We start from the raw sequence: 27,893 nt of genomic DNA on the forward strand, positions 1-27,893 counted from the left end.
AAGTGACCTAGCCACATGACCGATTGGTTTGTTTAAAATTTGACACCTGTCATCACTGTTCCTTTACTCCCCGGCAGAGGACATCCGTGTCCTGTTTTTTTTTTTACTTCAACATCACCATCATCATATTTCTTTGACCCAGTGTAGCACTCCCTGTTTTTTCTTCATTACCCAATTACTTTGATTTTGTCAAGACAAAAGGTGACAAGAACACTATTGTCGATCTGTAATCTATCCAAACTCTGCTCAAGGCTTACAAGGTGCGCATTGTCCGAAAATCCAATATCAAAAGTCTACTCTAAGAGGATGATACGTCTTCTTCACTCCACTTCACATACACAGTATGCATGTCATGGAGCAGGTAGAATGTAAGTTTCAGAGTAAATCATCAGTGCTGTTTCATCCTTCAGGAGTCCAAGAGGAGCAACTTCTCCTACTTTCCATTTCAATCAAACTAAATTATCTTGAAAACACCGCGGTCGCTACAACAGCACGACGGCGAGTTGTTTTAAAAAGACTGTCCTTCATCAAATTCAGACAACTGTGCTTTTGAGCCTGAAGTCGCCTTGTTCTCAAACGTCTAATACTGCAGGGGGGAAAAGACGGCTGGTTTTCAGTTAATGAGCTTTTCACACCAGAGGCGCTGCGCTCTGCACCACATGATCATTCACACAGAGTAGCCTATGTTGTACCGCATTTTATCAATAGGAAAGGAAGCATTTAAATGGTAAATGGCTGCATTTATATAGCGCTTTTATCCAAAGCCCTTTACAATTTTGTTCCTCACATTTTTACCCATTCACTCACACATTCACACACCGATGGCGGAGGCGACCATGCAAGGTGCCAACCTGCTCATCGGGAGCAGTTAGGGGCGTCTTGCTCAAGGACACTTCGACACGCTGCCCGGGAGGAGCGGGAATCGAACAAGGAGCCTCTGGATAACCAGACGACTGCTCTACCTACCGAGCCACTGTCGCCCCTAAGAGTATTTCAGCATTTCAGAGTATGGATACGGATGTAATGTAATGAGTAACGTAACAAATTACTGCTCCCAGAGAGTAATAAGTATTTTTAGTAATGAGCCCAACACGGCATATTACAGTATTTATGGGAGGGGTGTCTCCTGAGGATGCCATAGTGTCTTTAGTGTACCAGTATTTGACTCATGGTCACCCTAAGCATGACACTCCCCTTTCCCGTTCTTCGTCTGTCCTTGAACAAGGGGTCTCTCCCAGCCTCTGCGAATCAGCTTGAGCCTCCTGTTCAAACAGGGCAGGAGCAGCGCGGCTTTGACGGCGAGGGCGCTGAGGGGGAGGAGCGACGCCAGGATGAAGGAAGGAGGGGTGTACCACACGTACTGTTTGACCTCCACCCATTTCCTCCAACCGAAGACCAGGGCGTGACCCGTACACAGCAGCAAGGCAGCGTAGCCCAGGGACCTCTGGGATACGGAGAGAAAGAAGAGTCATGTGTGCAATGGGAAATATCAACAAAATACTTTTGCAACCATATCCCCAATTTTGTCATTCTGCCAATTCCCTTCCTGGTCATTGTGCTTCCTACTATCGGTCTCCTTCGATACATTACCATTTTATGTAAAGTAACAATGTAACAATGTTCAACAAAAAGTGCTGAAACTTGGGTGTTGCAGTGTTGAGTGCATAGACATAAAACACATTAGTATAGTAGGAGGAGTGCATGGTAGTATAGGACAGTAAGAAGGTTAGTGTTATGTGGAGTCGCCAACCACTTTTTTTTCTCCACACCTGACAGCTAGGAGTTTCACTGGGAGAGCATAACGCATGCAGACGTTCACGCTATCTCCCCCAGATCCCCTCCCTGCTGAACAGGCACCCGGACCAACCAGTAGGAGTCGCTATTGCAACGAACAGGACTCATACCCCACTGGCTGCCGGGAATTGAACCCGGGTCTCGGCGAACCGTTGGCATGTTGCTGAAATGCGTTGGTTCTAACAGAACATTATTTTGAGATCATTCATCGGCCTCCAAGAGTAGCTGAAACCCCCCCCCCCCCCCCTTATTAGTCGTTTCTAGTTCATGCACCTCGATTGTAAGACGAAGTTTTTCTAGTACAATGTTGATTTTGTAATGGAGGAAACACAGCCTGAAGGCCTCAGCTTAAGAGGAACTTGATCAGTTAGTCAAATGAAATGCACTCAATGCTGTCTTCACCTCTGGAGCTCTGGTCAGACGCTAGATAACATTCCAGCAACTCAACTGTTTGTTTGACCAGAGACTGTCGCCGTCATCGTTGCCATGAGCCATGCTGTGCTGTGTTTTCTTCAATAGCCTGTGTGACTTCCTTTGGACTATTAGTGTGTGCTGCCTAGCTTCAGTAACAGAGCTTCACAGTTGACTGTCACAACATTGGGGGTGGATAGTTCCCGTCAGTCACCACTGGTTTACCTCTCACATTGGCGTCATTTTGACAATCCCAGAGCTTTTTTGTTTGCCAGTAATTTTGTCCATTAAACTGCATGTGGGGTGAGAGCTAAGGTAATGTTTTACAGGAGGATTATATGTTTTGTTAACTAGCCCAATTTGAAGAGCCACATTGCTAACACTAAATGACCGGATGTTGCCATTTTCTTTTTAGCGATGTTCCCTTTTTCTTTTTTACTGCCACTTCAAAATTCTAAATCCCCAGAGAAAGAAATCGATATTAGAATAGAGACATAGATGAACCGAGCCTGCAAGAACCACAGACGCAGCTAGGAGTGATCTATATGAATATTCCATTAATTTCCACCCTCGACAGAGGGTGCCAGAATGGAATCACAGATTATGTTGGTTGGTTCTTGTGTTTCTAATAAGGGTCAATACTTCATGTGTTACTTTTCACAACATTATCTGGTAAAAATGTAACACCTAACTAGACACAAACATTTGGGAACATTCAGGATTTTCAGAGGTCTATCTATAGTTCAGATTGGGATCCTCTCAAAAGCACATACAAGTCCTTTCAAGTCAAAGTGAAGTGAAGTCAAATGTATTTGCATAGCCCAATGTGACCTTTCAAACATTTATGGAAGGCTACACAAAAAATATGTTGAGAATGGCCCATAAAATCCTAGACGATCCCTCACATCTCACATCCACTCAACTAACCACCTCGGCCAGTCCTTCATACCAGCGGCCATCAGGCTCCACAACAGTGGGCAGGGACTGCTGCCAGACATCCAACTACTAGGAACCTAAAAGGACAATAATACTATACCGCACCTTATGTGAATAGTGTATACTTCATCAGATCATATATTTAGCATTTATAGATTATATATTAGATTAGATTTAAATTATTGGATTATTAGATTATATCCATATATTTAGCATTTCGTTTTTTCAGACTATATTAGATTAGATTAGATTTAGATTATTGGATTAGATTATATATTGTAACTATTATTGTAGGGCAAATATAACTGAGAGGGCATACATACCCTCATCTCACACCTTGTTGACCATTATGCACATGTCCAGAGTTAATTACGTTATGTTAAGCATATTGATTTGTTATAATTATTGTTTACACTGCATTTTACTACCTGTACCTCCCCTCCCCCCTCCCCCATGCTGCTATGATGCCTGTATTTCCCCAAGGGGATCAATAAAGGAATATCTTATCTTATCTTATCTATTGCACACAGAATACGAGCTGCTACCCTCACATAGGCGCTTCAGATACCCCAAGTGGAAACTGAAAAGATACAAAGACTCCATCTCTAACAAGTAGGATATAAATGTGGTCGCAACATAAACAGGACAGTGTAATATAAAAGAGCTGTGCAATATGAAATAACCTTGGACTTATGGGACTGTGTCACATCTAAATGAATAACGTTGGTTGGGAAGGAAGGAAGGAAGGGGTTAACATGGTTGTCTTTCGTTTTCCTTCTTGTAACGCAGTATTGTGTGTTCCGACACAAAAATAATTTCTGTACCAACAACAGACAATAAAGTATGATCTTATCTTATTTCATCTTAACCCTCAAAGAAGATATATAATAAACCCAATCACATGGCCCCTGCTGTTGAGAACAATACCTGGATACAGGCAAACTCTCTCCAGTTGAGCCTATCAGAGACGGAGGGCAAGGAGGAGACTGCCAGCAGGGCCAACAGGCCCAGTCCCATGATGCCGAGCGACACATAGATCTCCATACGCCACACGTCATCAGACACCCACGCATCTTCCTTGTTCTGCTGCACCTGAAGGACGATTAATAACACTAATGATAATAACACTAATGATAATAATAATAATGCTAACACTAATGATAATAATAATAATGCTAACACTAATAATAATAATAATAATAATAATGCTAACACTAATGACAATAATAATAATAATAATAACACTAACGATAATAATAATAATGCTAACACTAATGATGATAATAATAATAATAATAATAATGCTAACACTAATGATAATAATCAGACAAATAATAATAATAATAATGCTATAACTAATGATAATAATAAGACTAATAATAATAATGCTAACACTAATGATAATAATCAGACAAATAATAATAATAATGCTAACACTAATGATAATACTACTACTAATAATAATAAAGCTAGCACTAATGATAATAATCAGACAAATAATAATAATAATGCTAACACTAATGATAATACTACTAATAATAATAAAGCTAGCACTAATGATAATAATAAGACAAATAATAATAATAATGCTAGCACTAATGATAATAATAAGACACATAATAATAATAACGCTAATACTAATGGTAATAACACAATTTATTTACTAAATTAAAACAAAATCAAATCAACAGACAGAAATAAACATTACAATAAAAACAACAAGTATATAACTAAATAAATAAAAATGACATTATAAACCATTTTTCTTTGCCTTTTTTCTTTACTGATCTTGCTAGCCAGGAGATCCACAGGGTCCTACTAATCACCATTAAGTACCACAAAGAATCACAAAGTACCCCAAAGTATACCCCCAAATACCACAAATATCCTAAAAATACCCCAAAGTACCACAAAATACCACAAAATACCACAGAATACCCCAAAATACCCCAAAGTATACCCCAAAATATACCCCAAAATACCCCAAAGTACCACAAAATACCCCAAAGTACCACAAAATACCACTTTCATATGGCTCTACATGTTTCATATGGCTCTACTTTTTAAAGGCATCACCTTTTGTTTCGAGAGTGAGGGACAACCAGTAAAGTAGTGGAAAAAAAGTCAGCACACCGTCTGCAGTGTTCCCAAGTTAAATTTTTTGCTTTAACACAACGTTTCGGCCTGTGGCTTTTGTCAAGTGTCACCAACATGTGAAAAGGGGTGGGGTATATATACATACATATTAGGGGTCAAGGTTGAACCAGGTCAAGGTTCAAATCAATTAGCCTATAGGCTACTAATTTACAAAACATACTGCAGCTCAAGTGCCAGAACATACGGTACATAGTTACAATAACAGTAGTACGGTAGTTAGAAGTTAGATGTAACACACCTTCACATGCAAAATAGAGAAAAAAATATATAATAAGAAAACTTAAAAAACAGAAAAATGTATTAAAAAACAGAACCAGACAGAATGTGTGTATTTACAGGAAGGGTTTAATGTTAAACTCTTCATTGAGTCCAAGAGGGGCCATAGTCTGCAGGGTGTGTATATGGTAGGTCTCTCTCTGCAAAAGTAGTTTGCCATGGTCTCCGCCTCTCACTGGTCTCTCTACCTTTTCAATGCCTGTGTATCTACTGTTATTGTAACTATGTACCGTATGTATATTATATTAAATTTTTGTATTTAATCTTGTCATGGTTATTCTTTGATTATTTTATATTGTTTGAAATTAACTATTAATTAATGAATGTGTTATGTGCTTACCTGTTGGTATGCCCAGTTGAGCAGCTTGTACCTGTAGGATCTCCTCATAGGGTAACACAGGCTGTAGAGGGCGTGCAGACAGGCCAGGTAGAAGGAGAGCAGACCCAGCTGCTTCCTGATACACATCCACCTGTCCAGCCAGACGGGGAAGCGGCTGTACTTGGTACCTGGGGAGAAGACACCGGGGCAGATTAAGGCACCCATCCCAATTTGTTTCCCTTGGCCCGACCCCTTGTTTTGGAGTGCCCTCGACAGCTAGTGGCCCTTCAAATGAAGCTACACAGGGAAGGGGTTGAAATCTTTACCTAGGAAATGGTACATCCCTCGTTTTAGCATCGGTAGTAAAATAATGAAAAGGACTATATACATCAGCTTATTTGTTTTTTTGCAGGGCTTAGAAACAGTGTAGTTATAATAATGATAGATCTATGTATTTATTGTTTCAAACAGCACTTTATTTACAGTGCATTTTGAGATTAGGTTGTGCCTACAATACATTTTTTTATTTGAACTGAAATGTAGTGGAACTGAAATCTTTGGAACGCTGTGCGTATGGAGAGAAAAATCCTCAATATCTCCATGACACCTGTGAGGTACGAAACACCTCCGCCAAAAGATACTTAAAACCTTACATTTATTTGTGATTTGGAGCCATGGAAACAGTTCTAATAGATAGAAAAAAGCGACACACGATTCAGCGTATTTCCTCAAAGGGAAACCGAAACCTAAGTCCCTTAGTCCATTTAGTCAGCATCTGAAAACTGTTTAGATGATCCCTTCCCCTAGACCCACAAAATAATCTGGACACATTACACTACACTACCACAGCCAAAACGGAGAGGTAGGGGGGATATTGGGATCGTCTAAATGCTATGTCCAATAGTGAAAAAGTGGTATTTCACGTCCAATTTGAAATTTCAAAGAGACCTTTAGCCACACAGAGATTTCATGTCATGCTTCCCCCTCCACATAAAAACATGTTTTTTGGAGGCATTCATTTGAATATACATATTTTTATTGGCGTAAAATGTGTCATCAGAGTACCTTTCTCACATTCTTCCCCTGGAGGGGGAGAGCTTCTCTGTACTTCCATGAACTCTAAGTTGCATGCGTTGACAGATATGGCTGGTTTTCGTTTTGTTTGTTGTAACAGGATAAATACGTATACCATTTGCCTTAACAAATGTTTAGTTAGCTGGGATGTTTGTTGGAAACAGATGAGGCCTGGCTAAGACGTATAAACGAGTTAGGCCGCCTCAGGGAGGGCTGGGGAAGGGGAGAGAGTGAGCTACAGTAGAGAGAGCGAGTTAGAGAGAGCAGACAACGAGAGAGAGAATGAGACAGATATAGATATTTTCTTAGCTTTTCTTAGACTTTTGTTTTTCCTCCTTCATTTCATTCTGTATATGTAAATAAACTATCCTCTTTGATATAAACAGTCCGAGTCAGTGTACGATTGTTCGGATATGCACCGGGGAAGAGATAGGGTGTCTCAGCCAGTAAGCCGCGGGAGGACGGAATTCCACCACGAACGATTGCCTCGATGAAAAACAACACAACGCAGAGGATCGAGAGATGGCACGGACAGAGGCTGATAACGATCGACGACCAGGCTGAAACACTGAAATCTTACAGCTTGATGCCACTAATAAATGTCACCCGTCATGGTCCAATATGTGGTAACTTGGGTGTAAGTAGGTATTGACTTGAACAGTAAACTGCTGAATTCCTAGTAAATATCAATGGGTGCTTATTGCCAATTTGCATATCGATATATCCTTGCATTCTCAATGAGGTGTATAGAGATGCTGCTAAGACATTTTCAGTAGTTTATTGATTATTTGGTGGATTTCAATTTGTATTCAATATAGAAATAGTTTTAACCTAAGGGTTTAACATACATCTGGAGGGGATCTTTAAAGAAAGATAAGGGAGACAGGGATGATCTAGATTTGTCATTCCACAAAAATCGCTTCTCAACAAACATACACATCCAGTATGCCTTTCCTCAGAGAGACCAGAGTGCAGGGTGCATGGGCATGCAGCTCCTGGATCAGTTTGGGGTTCACTGCCTTTCTCAAGAGTACTTTGGCAGTAATGGTGGACACTATGGAGCTTATATAAGTTACTGTACATCTCTAGCCGAGAGGTGCAACAAACGTTGTTTTTTGTTTAAGTGTCTTTTTGGTAAGCTACCTTCCTTATACAGTATCACCTCTCTCTAAATATGAATTATTGCCTAATTATTGCCAGCCCTTGTTGGAATGGAATTGTAGAATGTGATCCGTTCTAGTGACTGGCTTGTCCTTTTAACTTTTTTTTTATATCAGAACTTGGCAAATCTGCATTTTCTTTTGATGCCCCGAGGTAATGGAATGACCTCAAACACAGAGTTTAGGACCTTGATCTTTAACTATCCCGAGCTCATGGAATGACCTCCAACAGACAGAGTTTAGGACCTTGATCTCCAAACACTGTCTATCACGTTGTACCCGGTTAGTTGATCTCTATGTTTTTCCTCGTTCTCTCATGACATGTGATTTGAAATGCTGCTAAACCTCAGTGCCTTTGCGAGTATAAGTAAAGGTTTGAAATTAAATACCAGCCACCGCTTAGCTCACAGCCGGGATACACCCTGCTGTCAGTGTGAGTGATCAAACAACCTCTGTCAGCCTCTTTACCTCAAAGCCACATAGCAAGAAAGCACAGAGACAAAAATAGAAAAACAGTTAGGACACGAATGTTACACATAAATTAACCAACAACAGTCTTGTTTACATCCTCTTATCCTTATCTTGAGAGATGTGGACACTTCCAGACACCTTTGACATCAATGGATTATGTATTTAGTATGGTTACCTTTGTTTGGAATCGACCATGCCTTCCTCAGGCTTGGGTTCAAACCTTCCCCTCCCCTTGTCTGTCTCCTTCTATATGTTTTCCACTGTATTTTTTTAATGCATAATGTATTATGTTACTAATGTGGCCATCACTGATGTCAGTAATGACTCTCCCTCTCTCTGTGTCTCCCTCTGTTTTATATCTATGTTCCCTCGCTGGCTTCGTTTAGTTGCTTGATCTTTGTCTATACAATGTACAAGTGATTAAACTGGAGTATATATAAATTAGTACTACTGAGTAATAAGGATAATCAGATGTATGTAGTATTATGTACAGTGATACGGGTTATAAAAACACTATGGTAGTAAGTCATACTGACCAGTGGTAAGTGTAGGTAAGGGATATATACAGATATATATATAGACATAGTATATACAGGTATGTAAAAAGGATTATATGCAGGTGTTTTTCAGACAGATGTGGATAAATATATATATGGTAAATATGAATATATAAATATATATATATGGTATATACAGCGTTATTGTACATGCTATCATACAGGGTTATATGTGTAGACTATAGTTTGAGGTAGCTAGTTGTGATTACAGTGTAATTACATATTGGTAATGTAATATGTTTAAGATACATTACTATACATGTAATCACATGTATAGTAATGTATCTTCTTCCTTGCATATATGTATGTCATTCATGTATGCTATTCAACACTTCTATTTACAGTATGTATGATAGGGCTAAAGACACATTAGGTGTCCCATCCCTGTCCCCAAGAAAACAGTCATAAACTGTCTCGATGACTACAGGCCAATTGCACTCACATCAGTCGTGATTAAGAGCGTTCTGAGAGGCTGGTTTCACAGCATATCAAGGCCAGCCTCCCTCCCTCCATCGACCCACATCAGTTTGCTTACACATCCAACCGGTCTACAGACACCCTCTCCATAGCCCTCTACATTGCGCCGAGCCACACCACGAACACACAGGCAGCTATGTGAGAAATTGCTCTTCATAGACTACAGCTCAGCATTCAACACTATCATCCCAGACATACTGGTCAGCAAACCGCTGGACCTACGCCTCCCCCCCCCACCCACCTGCGCCTGGATTAAGGACTTTGCGGGACGACACTACCGTGGTTGGACTCATCACAGGAGGGGATACGACGGCTGACGGTATGGTGTGTGCAGACAATAACCTGGTTCTTAACACGTCAAAAACCAAATAAATCATCATTGACTTCAGGAGGCTCGGCGTGGACCCTGCTCCACTCCGCATGAATGGGGACTGTGTGTGGAAAGGGTCCCGACATTCAAGTTCCTGGGAATCCACATCTCGGAGGAGCTCTCCTGGTCCATCAACGGCACAGCGACAGTGAAGAAGCACAGCAGCGTCTACACTTCCTGAGGCTACTCGGGAAGAACAACTTGGAAACAGAAGCTGCTGGTGGCCTTCTACCGCTCTGTCATTGAAAGCATGATTCTGGCGTACGGCATCACAGTGTGGTAGGCCGGGTGCTCAGTCGTGGACAGGAGAGCTCTCCAGAGGGTCATTAACTCTGCCCAAAAGATCACCGGCTGCCCTCTGCCCTCCCTGGAAGACATCTCCAGCTCCCCGCTGCCTGAACAGAGCCAAAAACATTATCAAGGACTCCACCCAGCACATCACCTGTTTGACCTGTGACTCCTCCCACCCAGCACATCACCTGTTTGACCTGTGACTCCTCCCACCCAGCACATCACCTGTTTTACCTGTGACTCCTCCCACCCAGCACATCACCTGTTTGACCTGTGACTCCTCCCACCCAGCACATCACCTGTTTGACCTGTGACTCCTCCCACCCAGCACATCACCTGTTTGACCTGTGACTCCTCCCACCCAGCACATCACCTGTTTGACATGTGACTCCTCCCACCCAGCACATCATCTGTTTGACCTGTGACTCCTCCCACCCAGCACATCACCTGTTTGACCTGTGACTCCTCCCACCCAGCACATCACCTGTTTGACCTGTGACTCCTCCCACCCAGCACATTAGAAAGTAAAAAAGTAACAGGGACAGGCATCTATATGGGACTCTGCTTTTTTTTTTTATGAGACTCCACAAGTGCGGAACTTGAAGCCTGACAAGATGGATTCTCACGTGATCTCATGAAGCTAGCAGCCATGCAAGGTTACCAACTGCCCTCCAATTTTGAATTTTAACACATCATTACAGTTTGAACATTTAAGGTTTGAATTAGATTTTCCAACTAAAAGTCCCTAGTGATACAGCAGTTAAATGAGCTAAATCTGTAAATTCCCACCTCTGTACAGCTGCAGTAGGCCAGCCAGTAGCCCAGGCAGGTAGACCAGAGCCAGCAGGGTGATGGACGTCCAAGGCAGAGTCTTGTTCATCACAAGGACCGGCACCTATACATTCCAAAGAGAGATATGGTTGTAACACTAGATTACAGAGAAACTGTAATAGTCTCCTCACAGAGGTACATGGTGGTAAATGATATAACAATAAAAAAAATGCATAAAACAGTATCACAGTCACATATGATCGACATACATCTATAGGACCAGTAAATTACAACAGAAATGTCCTCTTCCCTCCCATGAATCTTATTCCCGTTCAGAATATACTTATACTCTGGGCAGGGGCGTAATTAACGTGCGGGGGACGACGACACACACACACGTCCCCTGCACGTTTTCAGAAGGCAGTTATTGTCCCCCGCACTTTTTTACCATCCAAAACAATGTTACACGATAATAAACGGATAATAAACGGATAATAAACTGAGACGCGACAAGCACTAGGACCACACGGAAAACGTCTGCTAGTTCCCTCTCTGAGCTCAGGTCTCTGACGACCTGAGCTATTGTTATGCAAAGACGAGTAGCCAGGTGGGTACTTGGCACACGACGAGTCGCATTTTTGTGTGCACGTGCCAAGTACCCACCTGGCTACTTGTCTTTGCATAACAATAGCTCAGTTCTTGAGGAAATGGAATGCCTCAACAAATCCTTGCAAAGGCGAACCACCACAATTACAGGGATGCAGACTGCAGTAGAGTGTGTCAAGACAGCTCTCCACAAGAAACAAACAGAGGAAAGATTCCAACAGGTATATGTCGCAAATGTATTATTGCACAATTGATGCGGGCATGACCATAAGAGTTAGAGTTTTATTAAACGTGTTTGTTATATAACTTATGTCCAGTGCATAAGAGTTTGAGTTATATTAACGTTTTGTACCTGTAATTAAAAGTGATTGTTGTCTGTGAAATATCTGTCTATGACCTCGTTGTATTTAAAAGCCTCTAGGCTGTTGTTTTATACATACAGTATGTTGTCTACTTGACCCTCAAAGTGCACCAGATTGATGCATTTAAAATTCTAAATGTTCAACTTTTTTTTTTACGTGTACGACACAAGTGGTCATTGCTGTTGTAGTTTTGCACTGTATTGACTTACTTTCCATATTGAAAATTCATGCTAACTACTGAGTTAGTCTTATATTAATTCCAAACAAACTGATGTTGCTGATGATGATGTAAAACACATTACTTCCTGTGATGGGAATGTCCTACCAGACACCAGTGTTTAGAACAGCAAATGTAAAAACATTCATATGAACTGGTTATAATAGAATCACTATTGTGTTGTATCAGTTGATAAATAAAACAGACATTTATTTATATGAACATTTTTGAGATTATTACTTTAACCTCTTAAACCCGATCGGCCCGGTACCAGTACGAGATTGATTTCACGTCATAAATAGATCAATACAGTCTGTATTAAGTAATGTAGCGTTTCTTTTTCAAATGTAGCCAACAGTAAAGACCCTAACCCTATCAAAACAGTAGTCAACGTGTATATTTTCAGCACTATGTTTGTTTACCAATGATTGCCTTAAACTTATTAGCGAAATATGAGCTTATAAAAATCTCCATGCCATAAAACGGACGATTTAGACACGAGAAGAAGCACTCATGAAATCATTGTAGTCCTAGGAAAGAGGAGACCCAGGGCTTTCGATGGATGTCGGAATTTCATAAAACTACACTACCCAGCTCACACCAGTCGCCGACCACAGAAGTCCAAAATTGTTCACTTTATTTTTCTGACGTGATTTCCGTATTTATATCTCATGGGTCGAACAAACCTCAACGTCATTGCCATAATATACAACGTATATCGTTTCTTTACCTTTCTGTGAACGTCTCGAATTTTAGGTTTTCGGTTTTGCCACAGCCATTTCAGCGCTGCACAATACCAGGACAGTGTCATAGATGCAAAACAAATGGATTGGACTTATCTTACACAAAGTACCATGTCGGTGAGCCGCCACTAGATGCAGAGTGGCAAACCGTATGTGAAGTGAGTGAGTGAAGGAATGGATGAATGGATGAAGGAATGAAGGAACGAATGTGTGAGTAAGTGACCCAGTGAGTTAGGGACAGTGCACACTCCTAATTTATGCAAATGACATGTCGTCAGCTTGTGACTGCAACTTGTTCCTGTTTGCGGACGACTCAGCCCTGCTGGTCTCTGACAAGAACAAGTTACAGGTTGAAAAAACCCTCAGCTCAGAACTAGGCAAAATCTGCATATGGCTCGCTGATAACAAACTATCATTACACATGGGCAAAACAGAGTCCATTCTCTTCGGTTCAAATAACAAACTCAGCAAGACCGACGGCTTCTCAGTTACAGTGTGTGACAATATTGTCACAAGGAAAGAAGATATTACCTACCTGGGTTCCATCCTAGAGGCAAATCTTTCCTGTGACAAAATGGCATCCAATGTAATAAAAAAAGTCAACCAACGAACTAGATTCTTGTACCGGATCTCCTCACTGGTAAACAAGAATACCCTGAAGACTCTAGCAGGAGCACTCATTCAAGGGTACTACGACTATGCTTGCACCTCATGGTACCAAAGCACCTCAAAGGCGCTAAAAACAAAATTACAAACATCTCAAAACAAACTGGTCAGACTACTGCTTGACCTTACTCCTAGAACCCACCTCACCCCTGCCCACTTTGACAACCTAGGATGGCTTAGAGTAGACGACAGAGTACAGCAACTTGCAATGGGCCTGGTCTACAAGATACACTACACGACCAAGGTACCCATGTACATGACAAAATACTTCCCAAAGGTCAGTGAATACCACGATCACAACACCAGAGGGAGCTCCACAAATCATGTTAAACCCAGATTCGGCTCAAACAAGGGACTAAACACGTTTCGCAATTATGCCACATCAATGTGGAACGCCCTACCCAAAGCTGTAAAGGAATGTGAATCACTACCCACTTTCAAAAACACTCTCAAAAAACACCTAAGGGAGACTGCAACTCGAAACTGGCCCCTGTAAATGTCCGAACACAACCCCCTCCAATGTACAGTAAATTACCAAGTATGGTCTTGTCAATAATCCAATGTACAGTGTTGTTTGTACAGTTGTACAGTGTCCCCCACCCACCCCTCCTACCCAACCCCCCCCGCCCACTCCTACCCAACCCCCCCCCCCCCCCCACTCCTACCCAACCCCCCCCCCCCACCCACCCAACCACCTCCAATGTACAGTCCCCCCCCACCCCCAACTACCCAATCCAATGTACAGTTTCTACGCCTAATGTATATACTCTTTTCTTTCTGGACTCTTTTTGTATCACAAACAGTACTGTAATTGCAAATCTGGTATGTCATAAATGTATAGATGTAGCAGTACTGTCTATCTGTATGTCATGTATGTCATATATGTTACGATGAATTGAAAATGGGGGACCCTGATGTAAACAAGACGAAAGTCTTTCTCTGGTCTGCATCCCCTTAACAATTGTATGTATTGAGCTGTACTGTACTGTACCCATTCTGCAATCTGTTAATAAAGTTTTCATTCATTCATTCATTCATTCAGGTCTATGAGGTGTATGGCATCTAGAAACCCTTCCCCTGACCTTATAGAAGTCACTCTTGCTCTGGGAGACAAAGGGCTGCAGCACATCTCTCAGGAAGGTGTAGAGGAAGGTCCCTCCCAGCAGGACGCCTGTCAGTCTTAGAGGTAGCACCCACTGGGGGAACAGAGGCATGTCCTCCAGGCACACGCTGCTGGGGAACTCAAAGTCCTCCAGAGCCAGTAGGGGGCGCTGTTTGGTCCTGTCCAGCAGAGCGCATTCTTGGTCCTGCAGCTGGCAATCCTGGAGGTGAGGGGCAGATTGGATTCTTACAATAGTACTTTAAACTTTATAATATTTTCTGTACAACATTTGTGTACACAATGTTTGTGTGTCTGCGCGTGTGTAGTACAGTATACCTCTGAGTCCAGGTGAGGTTTAGCCCCCAAAACCATGTCAGTCATCTCCTGCCAGTCATGGTCTTCACCGTCTGGGCGCTGCGGGCCGGCACACCGTGTCTCGGAATCTGTCCGTCCTCGGTCCATCACTTCACCTCAGCAGAAGACGAGAGAAGGAGATAGCGGTGTGATGTTTCTATTCTCTCATAACCACTACTATATTTAACCCACTTTCCCACTTTCCACTGTGTTGGTAGTGAGGACTGGCCTACAAGGTGAGATTTGTGTGTGTGTGTGTGTGTGTGTGTGGGGGAGGGGTACCTGTTTTACTTTGCTACTCTCACATGAAACTTCAAGTGTAAATATCACCTTGAGATTACAGTAAAGTACCAAATTGTGACATGGTAGCAATTATTTACACACCGCTCATGGGTCATACGTTGCTATGGTAGGAACATATAACGGAGTGGGGGGGAAATAATACCACGCCAGTAGACCATCATCCTCTAAAAACGGCTGACTTTACTGTCACATGCAGCTGTATGGGACCCAGGGCCCATCTTTATCATACTTGTATGAATTGAGGTCCTGAGGTCCCAACTCTACTATGATTTAAGATAAGATATTCCTTTATTGATCCCCTTGGGGAAATTCAGGCATCATAGCAGCATGGGGGAGGGGGGGTGGGGGGTACAGGTAGTAGAAGACATGATACAGGTCATAGAATTATAGTACAGTGGAGAAGTAAAAATAAAAATAGGCAGTGTAAACAATATAACAATATAATTAACTCTGGACATGCGCATATGGGAGAGTAGGCAGTGTAAAAAGGTCAAGGTGCAAGATGGGGGTATGTATGCCCTCTCAGTTATATTTGCCCTACAATAAATATAGTTACAATATATCTAAAAATGCTAAATATATGCTCAGATGAAATAAGTATACAGTATACACATAAGGTGCAGTATACATAAGGAATGTATGCCGTGACGTTATATATTGTCCGTTGAGGTGGGAGTCAGACGCACTCAGTGATGGAAGTTCCTAGTATAGTTGGATGTCTGGCAGCGGCCCCTGCACACTGTTGTGGAGCCTGATGACCGCTGGTATGAAGGACTGGTCAAGGTGGTTAGTTGAGTGTCGGGGGGGGGGGGGGGTATGAGTCTGTGACTGAACGTGCTTCTCATCTTGACTAGCTCATCGTAGAGGGGGTGGGAGGTATTCTCCAGGATAGCAGCCAGCTTCCTTCTCATCCCCCTCTCTGCCACCACCTCTAGTCTGACCAGCTCGACTCCCACCATGAGCTAATCTGGTCTAAGATCAGCGCTGCACTTTAAGGTGCTTGAGAAATACAGCTTCGGGACCCCAGCACGGGGGCCGGGGGGTCTTGATGTCATGGGTGCGCACTTTGCGCAGGGCCTCAGAGAAAAACACATACTCAATAGTTGCATTTTTAAATGTTATGCTTTCACAGACTATTGTTGCCATGACAATGAAAGAAACCATTTAGATTTTCAACGTGCAAACTTAATCAGGAGTGAGTTAAAGAGAGGGGGTTGTTAGGAAAATAGCTTTGACACCAGTCTCATACACACACACACAGAGACAGACAGACAGACAGACAGACAGACAGACAGACAGACAGACACACACACGCTTTATCATTAAAGAACTATGATTGACAACTGAAAACCGGTATAACAGTTGCCATGTCATTATGGAGGTTAGCCCCTTTCGTGATTTGCTTGTAGACTGCTTTAAAGCAAGGCTTGCATCACAGTCACGAAAGGGGCTAGATGGAAGTGTAACTTTAAGCCCTTAATATGAGTGTTTTCTGAGCTTTTCTTAATTATAGCAGTAGTAAAGGTAGTCGGTTTGTAGTCTAGCCAACCTTGGCCTCAGGAATGTAGGGGACTCTAGAACAGAGATATTTCACATAATGTGGGTTTCATTCCCAAGCATTAAACCATTAATCCAGAGGATTAGGTCGGCTATTGTCAAAGGGTAAAGTCAGTCAGCTTTTTTTCTTTCCTTTTTTTCGAGGAGCTAATGTAGCAGTCTGGAAAATATGGTATATTATTCAGAACTGCTGACTGTGTTTATATCCCTTTTTGTACACAAAGACATTCTAACTAGTGTCATTGATTCACACGAACAATGACACAAACGGCCCCGTCCCAAGAGCATGTGAATACGGATCATAAATGACAGTATTGATTCATATTTTACAGTGCGTCTCCCCGTGTGACTGGCAGGCGGGACCAGCAGGGGGCAGTAGCAGGCAGAGAGTGGCGGAGAGAGCTGAGAGATGATAAAGAGAGGAGTGCAGCGGAAGTCGTTCTCTTCTCGGCAGTGAACTTGACCACGAGAAGTCACGTCTAACGGGGGAGCTCTAGACAGCCCCGTTGCTGACGTTTATGCCGGAGAGCCCCGTGGAACCGGGACGGGTGATAGGAAGTACTGGCTAGTGGAGACGATATCCTAGCAGTACCAGTGTTATGATATTATGAACATTAAGTGCAGAGTCGGGCACTAAGAGTCGAGTTATACCTAGTTACAGTGAGCGGTATAAGTAGCGTGCGGCTAAGGTTCACAGTAGCGTTGCTCGTGTTATACCTAGTTACAGTGACGGTATAGTCTGCGTGCCAGAGACGTACGGGACATCCAAGCAGTCTGCCCGGGCGTCAACAGCTGTCTGCACCGGAGAGCAGCAGCACACCCTGCCCCAGGCTGCCTGCAGGACACGGGGAGTTCTTTACCACCAGGAGAGTTCGCCCAGCACCAGCTCAGCCAGCACTGCCTCTCTGCTATAGCTCCGCCTGCTAGCCCCTGCGGCGCGAGTGTTCGACGCCATCTTGCCTCCCGGACAACAGTGGAGTGACGAGGCGGCCATTTCGGATGAGTACAAACGAGCATTGATGCTCCCGACTCCATATACAGTATACAGTGTGGTGCTGCCCGCGGGCGAAGTTAACGTTGTTAACCACAGTTCAATAGGGGTACCCCAGACAATATATACCGGTATTAGCATAGGACTTTTGCAAGGTATTTTGTGGGCTCACTCTTTTATTTTATTCCTTTTCTTTGAGCGTGATAAGGTGTGTATTTCCTAAATAATTCCCGTTCTGTGAATCCCTTTATTCTCTTCCCTATGCTTCCCCCTTCCTTCCCCATATTCTCAACCGGGGACAGTAAGAGTGTAATTCCTTAAAGAAGGTGAATACTGTGGTCCGCCCAGACGTGGGCAGCGTTTAGTCTGGGTACCTGAGAGCACTTGGTGCCTGTGTGTGATACTGTAATTGACTTATGCTAATAATTCATGCCAGTAATTATTGTATGGATACCCATGGTGCAGTAATCACCAGCCGTAGCTTTGTTGTAACCAGGCTGAGTTACAATACAGTTATCCAGAGCGGGAGCACTGTGTGTGTCTTTCATTATTTCTAACCCTAACCCTAACCCTTTGCTACGGGTAATATATGTAATCGTAACCCCTTGCTATTCTACCTTTTCCATTGTAAGGGTTCTGGTCGTCTCACTAAGGGAGGGTACTGCTTGCGGGGGGAACCCAGTTATTTCTCTACCATCCGGTCAGTAGGTGTGGGAGGGAAAAAGGGGCAACTGTGGAGGGTGAGGGTGTGTTGGGGAGTACTGCGGACTACTCCAGAGAGAGGGAGGAAGACCAGAGTACCGGACCAGGTTTGTAAACCCTGGGCCTCATTCACCCCCACTACCAGCCTCCAGTTGACGCTCCGGACCCCAAAGACGGAGGTGCAGCTGGCCAGGGTGCTACTGTGTCTCGCTACCTATTGACCGCACCCCACAGTTCCCACGAAGCAGGGATAATCCACCCTGCTACATTTGGCGTCACGAACAGGATCAACATCCTACTCCACTCCCTTGTAAGTGACGACCCAGAGACCTGAGATGTCGGACAACGACAACCCGAAGCCCGATGCCAAAGCCGGGCCGTCCCGGGTGACGCAAGGAGGTGACTCGCCGCCCCCGCTCAAAGAGGAAGAGGGGGGAGCCGAGACGGTGCAGACCTTGACCGCCGAAGTGGAGTTCCTAAAGGGTCAACTCCAAGACCAGGCGGAAGCCCTAGACCACCAACACGAACAACTGGAGCAGGCCAGGCACAGAGAGTCGCGTGCCTTGGCCCAAGCCATGATCCAACAGCTTCCTCCAGCGCCCCTCCCAGTGGTGTACGTCCAACGAGAGCGGAAGTGCAGCGAATTTGGAGGGGGGAAAGAGAGAGGAGAGCCGCTGGTGGACGACTGGATCCGAGACATGAAGGTGCATTTTCGGAGCAGCAGAGTGCCCGGCGACGAACAGGCGGAGTTCGTACAGCAGCATCTAAAGGGCGCGGCTAAACGGACAGTGCGCTTCGTGCTAGAAGGGACCGCCCCGGAGCCGGACGCCGTGTTCCGGGTGCTGCAGGAGACGTACGGAGACAAGACCTCGGTCAGTGAACGCCTGAGAGAGTTCCTCGACCGCCGACAAAGAGATGGCGAGACCGTGAGGGAGTTTGCGTATGATCTACAGGAACAGATGCGTCGCATACAGGGCCGGGAACCCCAACGAGTCGCGGATCCTGCCGCCCGGCTGCAGGAGCAGTTTGTGGTAGGCCTGAAGGATGGGATGCTGCGACGGGAGATGAAGAAGTCCATAAAAGAGAACGGAGAGCAGACGTTTCTCGAATTGATGATGGCGGCGATAGACTGGTCGGAGGAGGAGATGGTCCTGCCCCCCAATAGGGGTGGCGCCCAGGCCCTGGTCCACGCCGCAGCCGCAGAAGGACGAGAGGCCCCGATGAGCGGAGACGCAATACAGGGAGCTTTTAAGCGGCTCTTCGCAGGGCAAGAGCGGCTGGACGCACGTCAGGAGCAACTCTTCCAGGCCGTCCAACAGACGCGGGACGCGACCCAGAGAGGCGGCCCCGGACGGCGACGCAGAGACGACGCGCCCGCCGCTAAGCGGGAACTGCCCCGCCGGGACGAAGAGGGCAGGTTGATTTGCTATGCCTGCAATCAGCCGGGCCACATCAGCAGGGAGTGCCCCCGCCACGCCAGCGAGCCCCACCCAGCCCCTGCCCCCACCCCCGAAGTTCCGGGCTCGTCAGGGGACCGACCCGGATCCCGAAGGGCAGTCAACGGCGTCGTAACCGGAGTCGCCGACTCGGCCGCAGGGGGCACTAAGACGCAAGACATGGGGGAATGTCTCACCTTAGACGTCCAGATTGACGGGGTCGAGACCTGCTGCCTCTTCGACACCGGCGCCGAAGTCACCACCATGACCGAAAGCCACTTCCGCAGACACTTCCCGCGGTCGCGGTTGACCCCCTCCAACTGGATCACTCTCTTCGCCGCCAACGGGTTGGAGATCCCAGTGGTGGGGTGTCTCTACGCCGAAGTGAAGTGCCTGGATATGACATTTCCGGGGAAATGCATATTCATACTAAAAGACGATCCAGGCCGAGTGGCCACAGGAGACGCTATCCCGGGACTTCTGGGCATGAACGTGCTCGGCGGGGTAGATGGCCTGTTCAAGGGGATCAAGGGGATGCGGCCGGCGAGCCGAAGACGTGTCGACGCGGGGAGCGTCGCCATCCGCCGTGTGGTCGCCGCCATGGCCCAGGAAGCCCGAGAGTGTATCGCCCCGGGAAGGATGGGGTACGTCAAAGTGGCCGGCAGGGAACCAGTGGTCATTCCCCCGCACAGCGAAGTGGTCGTCCCAGGCCGTTGTGAGACGACAGCGGGGATGCGGCGTCCCGTGATGATAGAGCACACGCCGAGGGCCAACCTGCCTCCCGGACTATTGGTGGCGAACGTGGTGGCATACGCCCGACAGGGGAGAGTGCCTGTGCGGGTGTTGAACCCGACCAACGTCGAGATGGTGCTCCGACCCCGGGCCAGGTTGGCAGAGATCCACTGCCCCCGTCAGGTACGGCCTAAGGAGAGAGTGACCGTGGAGGAAGTGGAAGGAGGCGTCCGAGTGACGGCGATTCAGACTCGGGACCGCCCGCCAGAGGCGGAGCCGGACGGGAAGACCCGCGGGCTCGCCGTGGACGTACAGGCGAACCTGCAGGATCTCACACCGGCCCAAGTGAGCCGGCTGAATCAAGTATTGGAGAAACACAAGGCGGTGTTCTCCGTGGACGACGGGGACTATGGCTACACAACCACGGTCACACACTACGTTCCCACTGGTGACGCACACCCGGTCAAGCAACGGCACCGCCGAATACCGCCCCACGTGTTCCAAGAAGTAAAGAGACACGTGCAAGATCTGGTGGACCTGGGTGTCCTGGTAGAGAGCTGCAGTCCGTGGGCGTCACCAGCCGTGATCGTCATAAAGAAAGACGGCTCCGTGCGGTTCTGCTGCGATTACCGCCGCCTAAATAACGTGACACACCGGGATGCCTACCCCCTACCTCGTATCGAGGAGTCCCTAGACGCCTTGGGGCAGGCCAAGATCTTCTCCTCGCTCGATCTCACCGCCGGCTACTTCCAGGTGGCGGTGAAAGAGGAAGACCAAGAGAAGACGGCTGTCACGACGCCCTTCGGCCTCTACCAGTGGACTCGTATGCCCTTCGGACTGTGTAACGCACCCGCGACGTTCCAGCGGTTGATGACCGCCGTGCTGGGGGACCTGGCCTTCGACGTCCTACTCGTCTACCTAGACGACGTCTTGGTGTTCGCCAGCGACTTCGAGAGCCACTGTCAGAAGCTGGACCTGGTGTTTGGACGGCTTCGGGAGCATGGACTCAAACTCAAGCCCCGGAAGTGCTTCCTTCTGAAGACCGAAGTCAAGTTCCTGGGACACGTCGTCTCCGCGGCCGGCATACAGGTCGACACCGACAAAGTGAAGGCGTTGGAGGACTGGCCGGCGCCACGCTCAGCGAAGGAAGTGAGGCAGGTGATCGGGTTCCTGTCCTATTATCGGCGGTTCGTGCCCCACTTCGCCCAAGTGGCCCAGCCACTGCACGCCCTGATGGGGAAAGAAAAAAAGGGGTTCGCCAAGGGCCGGCCCGAGGCCTTCAAGTGGACGCCGCAGTGTCAGACGGCCTTCGATCATCTGCGGCAGTGCCTCTTGACACCCCCGGTGCTGGCCTACCCCGACCTCCAGCTCCCCTTCATAGTGACCACCGACGGGAGTTACTTGGGACTGGGAGCGGTACTCAGTCAGGAACAGGAGGGCGTGGAGCGAGTCATCGCCTTTGCGAGCCGAGGCCTGCGTGGGTCCGAAAGGAATGACCAAAATTATAGTGCGTTCAAGCTGGAACTCCTCGCCCTGAAGTGGGCGGTCACCGAGAAGTTCAGAGACCTCCTGATGTACGCCCAGTTCACCGTGATCACCGACCACAACCCGTTGAGACACCTCGGCACGGCCAACCTGGGAGCAGTGGAGCAGCGGTGGAACGCTCAGCTCGCGGAGTATGACTTCGTGGTGCACTACAAACCGGGTCGACTCAACCAGAACGCAGACGCTCTGTCTCGCATGCCGATGCGATCAGAACCTGAAGTGGAAGACACTGAGAAAGACTTCCTAATGATAGCCGCGGCTGGCACCCACACCCGTCAGGGTCTCCAGGAACGGGCCGTTCCATTGTCCGTCCCCGCCCCAGTCGCCCGCGAGGGCTACGTCATGGTCCCAGCGGAGGAAGTGCGGGCCCTGCTGTGCCCTGGGAGACCGACAGAGACGCGGGAGGTCTCGAGTGTCGGCGCACGACGGATAGCGGCACAGAAGGGGAACAGCGGATATGACTGGGCGGAAATGCGACAGCTCCAGGCGGACGATCCCGAGTTGGGTCCGGTGTGGCGGGCGGTGGCACAGGGGGTCCCCCCCACTAAAGTACAGCTGAAGGAAGGAGACCCGAAACTCCGCAAGTTATACGAGCAGTGGGAACGATTCCGTCTGCATCAGCAAGTGCTGTTTCGGCGCGTAAGCGATCCCCGGGATGGAGAGGAGGTTCTCCAGCTGGTGGTGCCCACAGCCCTGCGAAGGAGGATCTACGAGACCCAGCACGAAGACGCGGGACACTACGGGGGACAGGGGACGGTGGTCCTGATGAGGCGAAGTTACTACTGGATCGGAATGGCAGAAGAGGTGAAGCAATGGGTGAAGCGATGCAAGCGATGTGCATTAGCCCGCGACGTGTTCCCTAAAGCCCAGGCCCAGATGACCTGCACTAACGTGACGGCACCCATGGAGGTCCTGGCCATGGACTTCACCGTGTTGGAGAGGTCGGTGGGTGGCTACGAGAACGTACTGGTGCTGACCGATATGTTTACCAGATTCACTATTGCCGTACCGACCAAAGACCAGACTGCGAAGACCACCGCCGCTGCCATCATCAAGTACTGGTTCGTGTACTACGGTTGCCCTGCCCGACTCCATGCCGATCAAGGGCGAAATTTCGAGTCGAGCGTCATCAAGGAGCTCTGCCGACTGTATGGGATTTCAAAGAGCCGCACCACGCCCTACCATCCCCAGGGGAATGGGCAGTGCGAGAGATTCAATCGGACAATGCACGACATGCTGCGTAGTCTGCCCGCAGAGAAGAAGCGGGACTGGAAGGAGCACCTACCCGAGTTGGTACTTACATACAATTGCCACGAACACTCCTCCACTGGATACTCTCCCTTCTACCTGCTCTTCGGGAGGGACGCTAGGATGCCCCGAGATGTCCTAGGGGGCAGAGACGTCATTGAGGAGGGGGCGGCAGACCTAGATGAGTGGGTGCAGAGTCACCACGAGCGACTAAAGGCCGCCGCGGAGGCCGCTGAGGCCACGGCGAAGCAGGCATCCCATCGACGCAAGAGAATTTACGACAGGAAGAGCAGAGGTGCACTCCTGCGGGCCGGAGACCGGGTCCTGATACGCGACCACCGAATCCGGGGCCGTAATAAGATACAAGACAAGTGGGAGCCTACGTCATATGTGGTGGTTAAGCAGAGCCACGAAGGGACGCCCGTGTTCACGGTCAGGCCCGAAGCAGGGGGTCCAGAAAGGACAGTGCATCGAGACCAGCTCAAGACCTGTCCCTTCCCGGCTTCTGACCCGGAAGTGCGGGGGAGGGCCCCTCGACAGATCCCGGTGGCACCGCGGAGCTCGTCCGAATCAGACATCGGAGGTGCTTTCGGGCACCGGCGGGAACCGCATCCTAGGGCGTGTAACCACCCCGGTCCCCTGCGGGACGCCCCTGAGGAGGCCGTAAGCGCCGAGTCAGAGGTGGAGTCGACCCCTTCAGGAGAGGAGGGGGAAGGCGGCGGAGACGGAGTCGAAGAGGAGGCCGCGGGCGGTCCATCGATGGCCCCGGAGGGTGAGGCCGTGGTCCAGGACCCGCCGACAGACACTGCGGAATCCGACACGGAGTCGGAGGCGGGGGAGGTGGAACCCCCCAGAGTGGAGGCCGCTCGGCCCCAGAGGAGCACCAGAGGTCGGCTACCCGCTCGGTATCGCCAGGACTACGTGCTCAAGAGCGTGTTCGCGGAACAGTGTGTCCAACTCCTGAGGGAGTGTGTAAAACTGTTGGCATAATGTGTAATTGTCAACCGATGTGTGAAACTGTTGGTCTCAGGACCGTTTTCATGCATGCGTTTGTTTTGTTGTTTTGTTGTTAACTTGCAGAGGACTTAGCAAGTTCAAAGTGGGGGGAAATGTAGCAGTCTGGAAAATATGGTATATTATTCAGAACTGCTGACTGTGTTTATATCCCTTTTTGTACACAAAGACATTCTAACTAGTGTCATTGATTCACACGAACAATGACACAAACGGCCCCGTCCCAAGAGCATGTGAATACGGATCATAAATGACAGTATTGATTCATATTTTACAGTGCGTCTCCCCGTGTGACTGGCAGGCGGGACCAGCAGGGGGCAGTAGCAGGCAGAGAGTGGCGGAGAGAGCTGAGAGATGATAAAGAGAGGAGTGCAGCGGAAGTCGTTCTCTTCTCGGCAGTGAACTTGACCACGAGAAGTCACGTCTAACGGGGGAGCTCTAGACAGCCCCGTTGCTGACGTTTATGCCGGAGAGCCCCGTGGAACCGGGACGGGTGATAGGAAGTACTGGCTAGTGGAGACGATATCCTAGCAGTACCAGTGTTATGATATTATGAACATTAAGTGCAGAGTCGGGCACTAAGAGTCGAGTTATACCTAGTTACAGTGAGCGGTATAAGTAGCGTGCGGCTAAGGTTCACAGTAGCGTTGCTCGTGTTATACCTAGTTACAGTGACGGTATAGTCTGCGTGCCAGAGACGTACGGGACATCCAAGCAGTCTGCCCGGGCGTCAACAGCTGTCTGCACCGGAGAGCAGCAGCACACCCTGCCCCAGGCTGCCTGCAGGACACGGGGAGTTCTTTACCACCAGCAGAGTTCGCCCAGCACCAGCTCAGCCAGCACTGCCTCTCTGCTATAGCTCCGCCTGCTAGCCCCTGCGGCGCGAGTGTTCGACGCCATCTTGCCTCCCGGACAACAGTGGAGTGACGAGGCGGCCATTTCGGATGAGTACAAACGAGCATTGATGCTCCCGACTCCATATACAGTATACAGTGTGGTGCTGCCCGCGGGCGAAGTTAACGTTGTTAACCACAGTTCAATAGGGGTACCCCAGACAATATATACCGGTATTAGCATAGGACTTTTGCAAGGTATTTTGTGGGCTCACTCTTTTATTTTATTCCTTTTCTTTGAGCGTGATAAGGTGTGTATTTCCTAAATAATTCCCGTTCTGTGAATCCCTTTATTCTCTTCCCTATGCTTCCCCCTTCCTTCCCCATATTCTCAACCGGGGACAGTAAGAGTGTAATTCCTTAAAGAAGGTGAATACTGTGGTCCGCCCAGACGTGGGCAGCGTTTAGTCTGGGTACCTGAGAGCACTTGGTGCCTGTGTGTGATACTGTAATTGACTTATGCTAATAATTCATGCCAGTAATTATTGTATGGATACCCATGGTGCAGTAATCACCAGCCGTAGCTTTGTTGTAACCAGGCTGAGTTACAATACAGTTATCCAGAGCGGGAGCACTGTGTGTGTCTTTCATTATTTCTAACCCTAACCCTAACCCTTTGCTACGGGTAATATATGTAATCGTAACCCCTTGCTATTCTACCTTTTCCATTGTAAGGGTTCTGGTCGTCTCACTAAGGGAGGGTACTGCTTGCGGGGGGAACCCAGTTATTTCTCTACCATCCGGTCAGTAGGTGTGGGAGGGAAAAAGGGGCAACTGTGGAGGGTGAGGGTGTGTTGGGGAGTACTGCGGACTACTCCAGAGAGAGGGAGGAAGACCAGAGTACCGGACCAGGTTTGTAAACCCTGGGCCTCATTCACCCCCACTACCAGCCTCCAGTTGACGCTCCGGACCCCAAAGACGGAGGTGCAGCTGGCCAGGGTGCTACTGTGTCTCGCTACCTATTGACCGCACCCCACAGTTCCCACGAAGCAGGGATAATCCACCCTGCTACACTAAGTTGGCCAAAATACTTCAATACACTCGAAACACGAGGCCACTTTATAAACACAATGTATAAATAGTGTGATGTGTGTCATTTTAAGGTTTAAGCTTAATGTAAGGATTTGTGGATGTCAGTCCAATCAATTTTGTGAACATGAATTCTCTCCCAAATAAGTAAGAGAGGCTAGCCATACTTGAGAAGTCTCAAACATGAATTATCATCAAATGATACAAGCAGGCCTGCTACCTACATAGAGAATGGGTAATAATAATAATAATAATAATAATAATTGGATTTTAAGAGAGAAGCACCTTTATCAGACTCAAGGACACTGTACAAGGAGAGAGAAGCTATATAAAAGAACAGGTAAAAAAAAGTGAATATATGTAGGATAGAACAAAAAATTAACAAATAAGATAAAAAAGGATAGTACTAGGGTAAAGGTATCTGGTCAGGACGTCAGAAGAACAGTGTAGTTTTCAGGGGATATGGGTGATTCAGAATCAGGGCTGATGACTACAATAGTAATATAATTGTAATTGTCTCTCTTGCAATGATGAAGCAACTCGTCTTTGATGTTTACTGATTGGCTTTATTTCCGTTCTAAGAGAACATCTTTATTCCGAACCGTAAAACTGTGAAAACATACATGAAATACAATCAATCACGGATCAAACCATAACAACATACCTACAATTTATCGGTCGTTACAAGGGTGGTTGTTAACCCAATGAACTTAACTACAAGCGCAGTACAGCCCCAAACGTACCTTATTGACTGCATGCAATATGAGAGGACTGTTATGGAGCTTGGTGTCGATGTGGCTTGTCTGAAGATGGTGAAGAAGTGAAGGGACGAACTTTATAGGGTCTCCGTATTTATACACTAGTGGCTATCTATTATGACATCACAATGAACCAGGGCATTCTAGCCTGTTATAACCGGTTCTATTATGACATCACACTGCAGCTAACTAGAATTACACTATGACACTCCTGCAGTTACAATAATTACTATGTTATAGAGTTTATTTGGGTATATAAAAAACTTGATTTGGAATCTTAGACCATTGCAAAAGAGCCTAAATCAAAACACAAATCAACACACGAGATTGAAATATGTTTGTTGACTTGTTATTGACAGCAACAGTTACAGTTGTTATTGACAGCTGTCAAACATTTGTTGATAAATAGGTCCCTGTAATGTCAGTGTAGGTTACTTACTGAAGTCCAGATCATCGTTTGAATGGTTTTCTATCCAGACCGGCTTCAGTCTCTATACTGGTGGTATGTCCCGCTCCGCTGGGTAATAAGAAGAGACAACCGTGCGTAAGAAAAAAAGAATACAACACAATG

General features: G+C 47.0%; 1 protein-coding gene across 1 annotated transcript; it reads right to left on the reverse strand.

Moving 5' to 3' along the window:
• Positions 1-433: 433 nt before the first annotated feature.
• Positions 434-27,893, reverse strand: LOC311238091 (STEAP family member 1B-like). The gene is made up of 7 exons (XM_084326068.1): positions 27,762-27,893; positions 15,097-15,230; positions 14,741-14,980; positions 11,083-11,188; positions 5,915-6,081; positions 4,069-4,233; positions 434-1,444 (listed from the first exon to the last, which is right to left on the reverse strand). Exons 2-7 carry the CDS (start codon positions 15,220-15,222, stop codon positions 1,178-1,180), a joined length of 1,071 nt encoding a protein of 356 aa, XP_084182194.1. The 5' UTR covers positions 15,223-15,230; positions 27,762-27,893; the 3' UTR covers positions 434-1,177.

Source organism: Notolepis coatsorum (assembly GCF_963971535.1).
Source record: "Notolepis coatsorum genome assembly, chromosome: 12".
NCBI lineage: Eukaryota > Metazoa > Chordata > Actinopteri > Aulopiformes > Paralepididae > Notolepis > Notolepis coatsorum.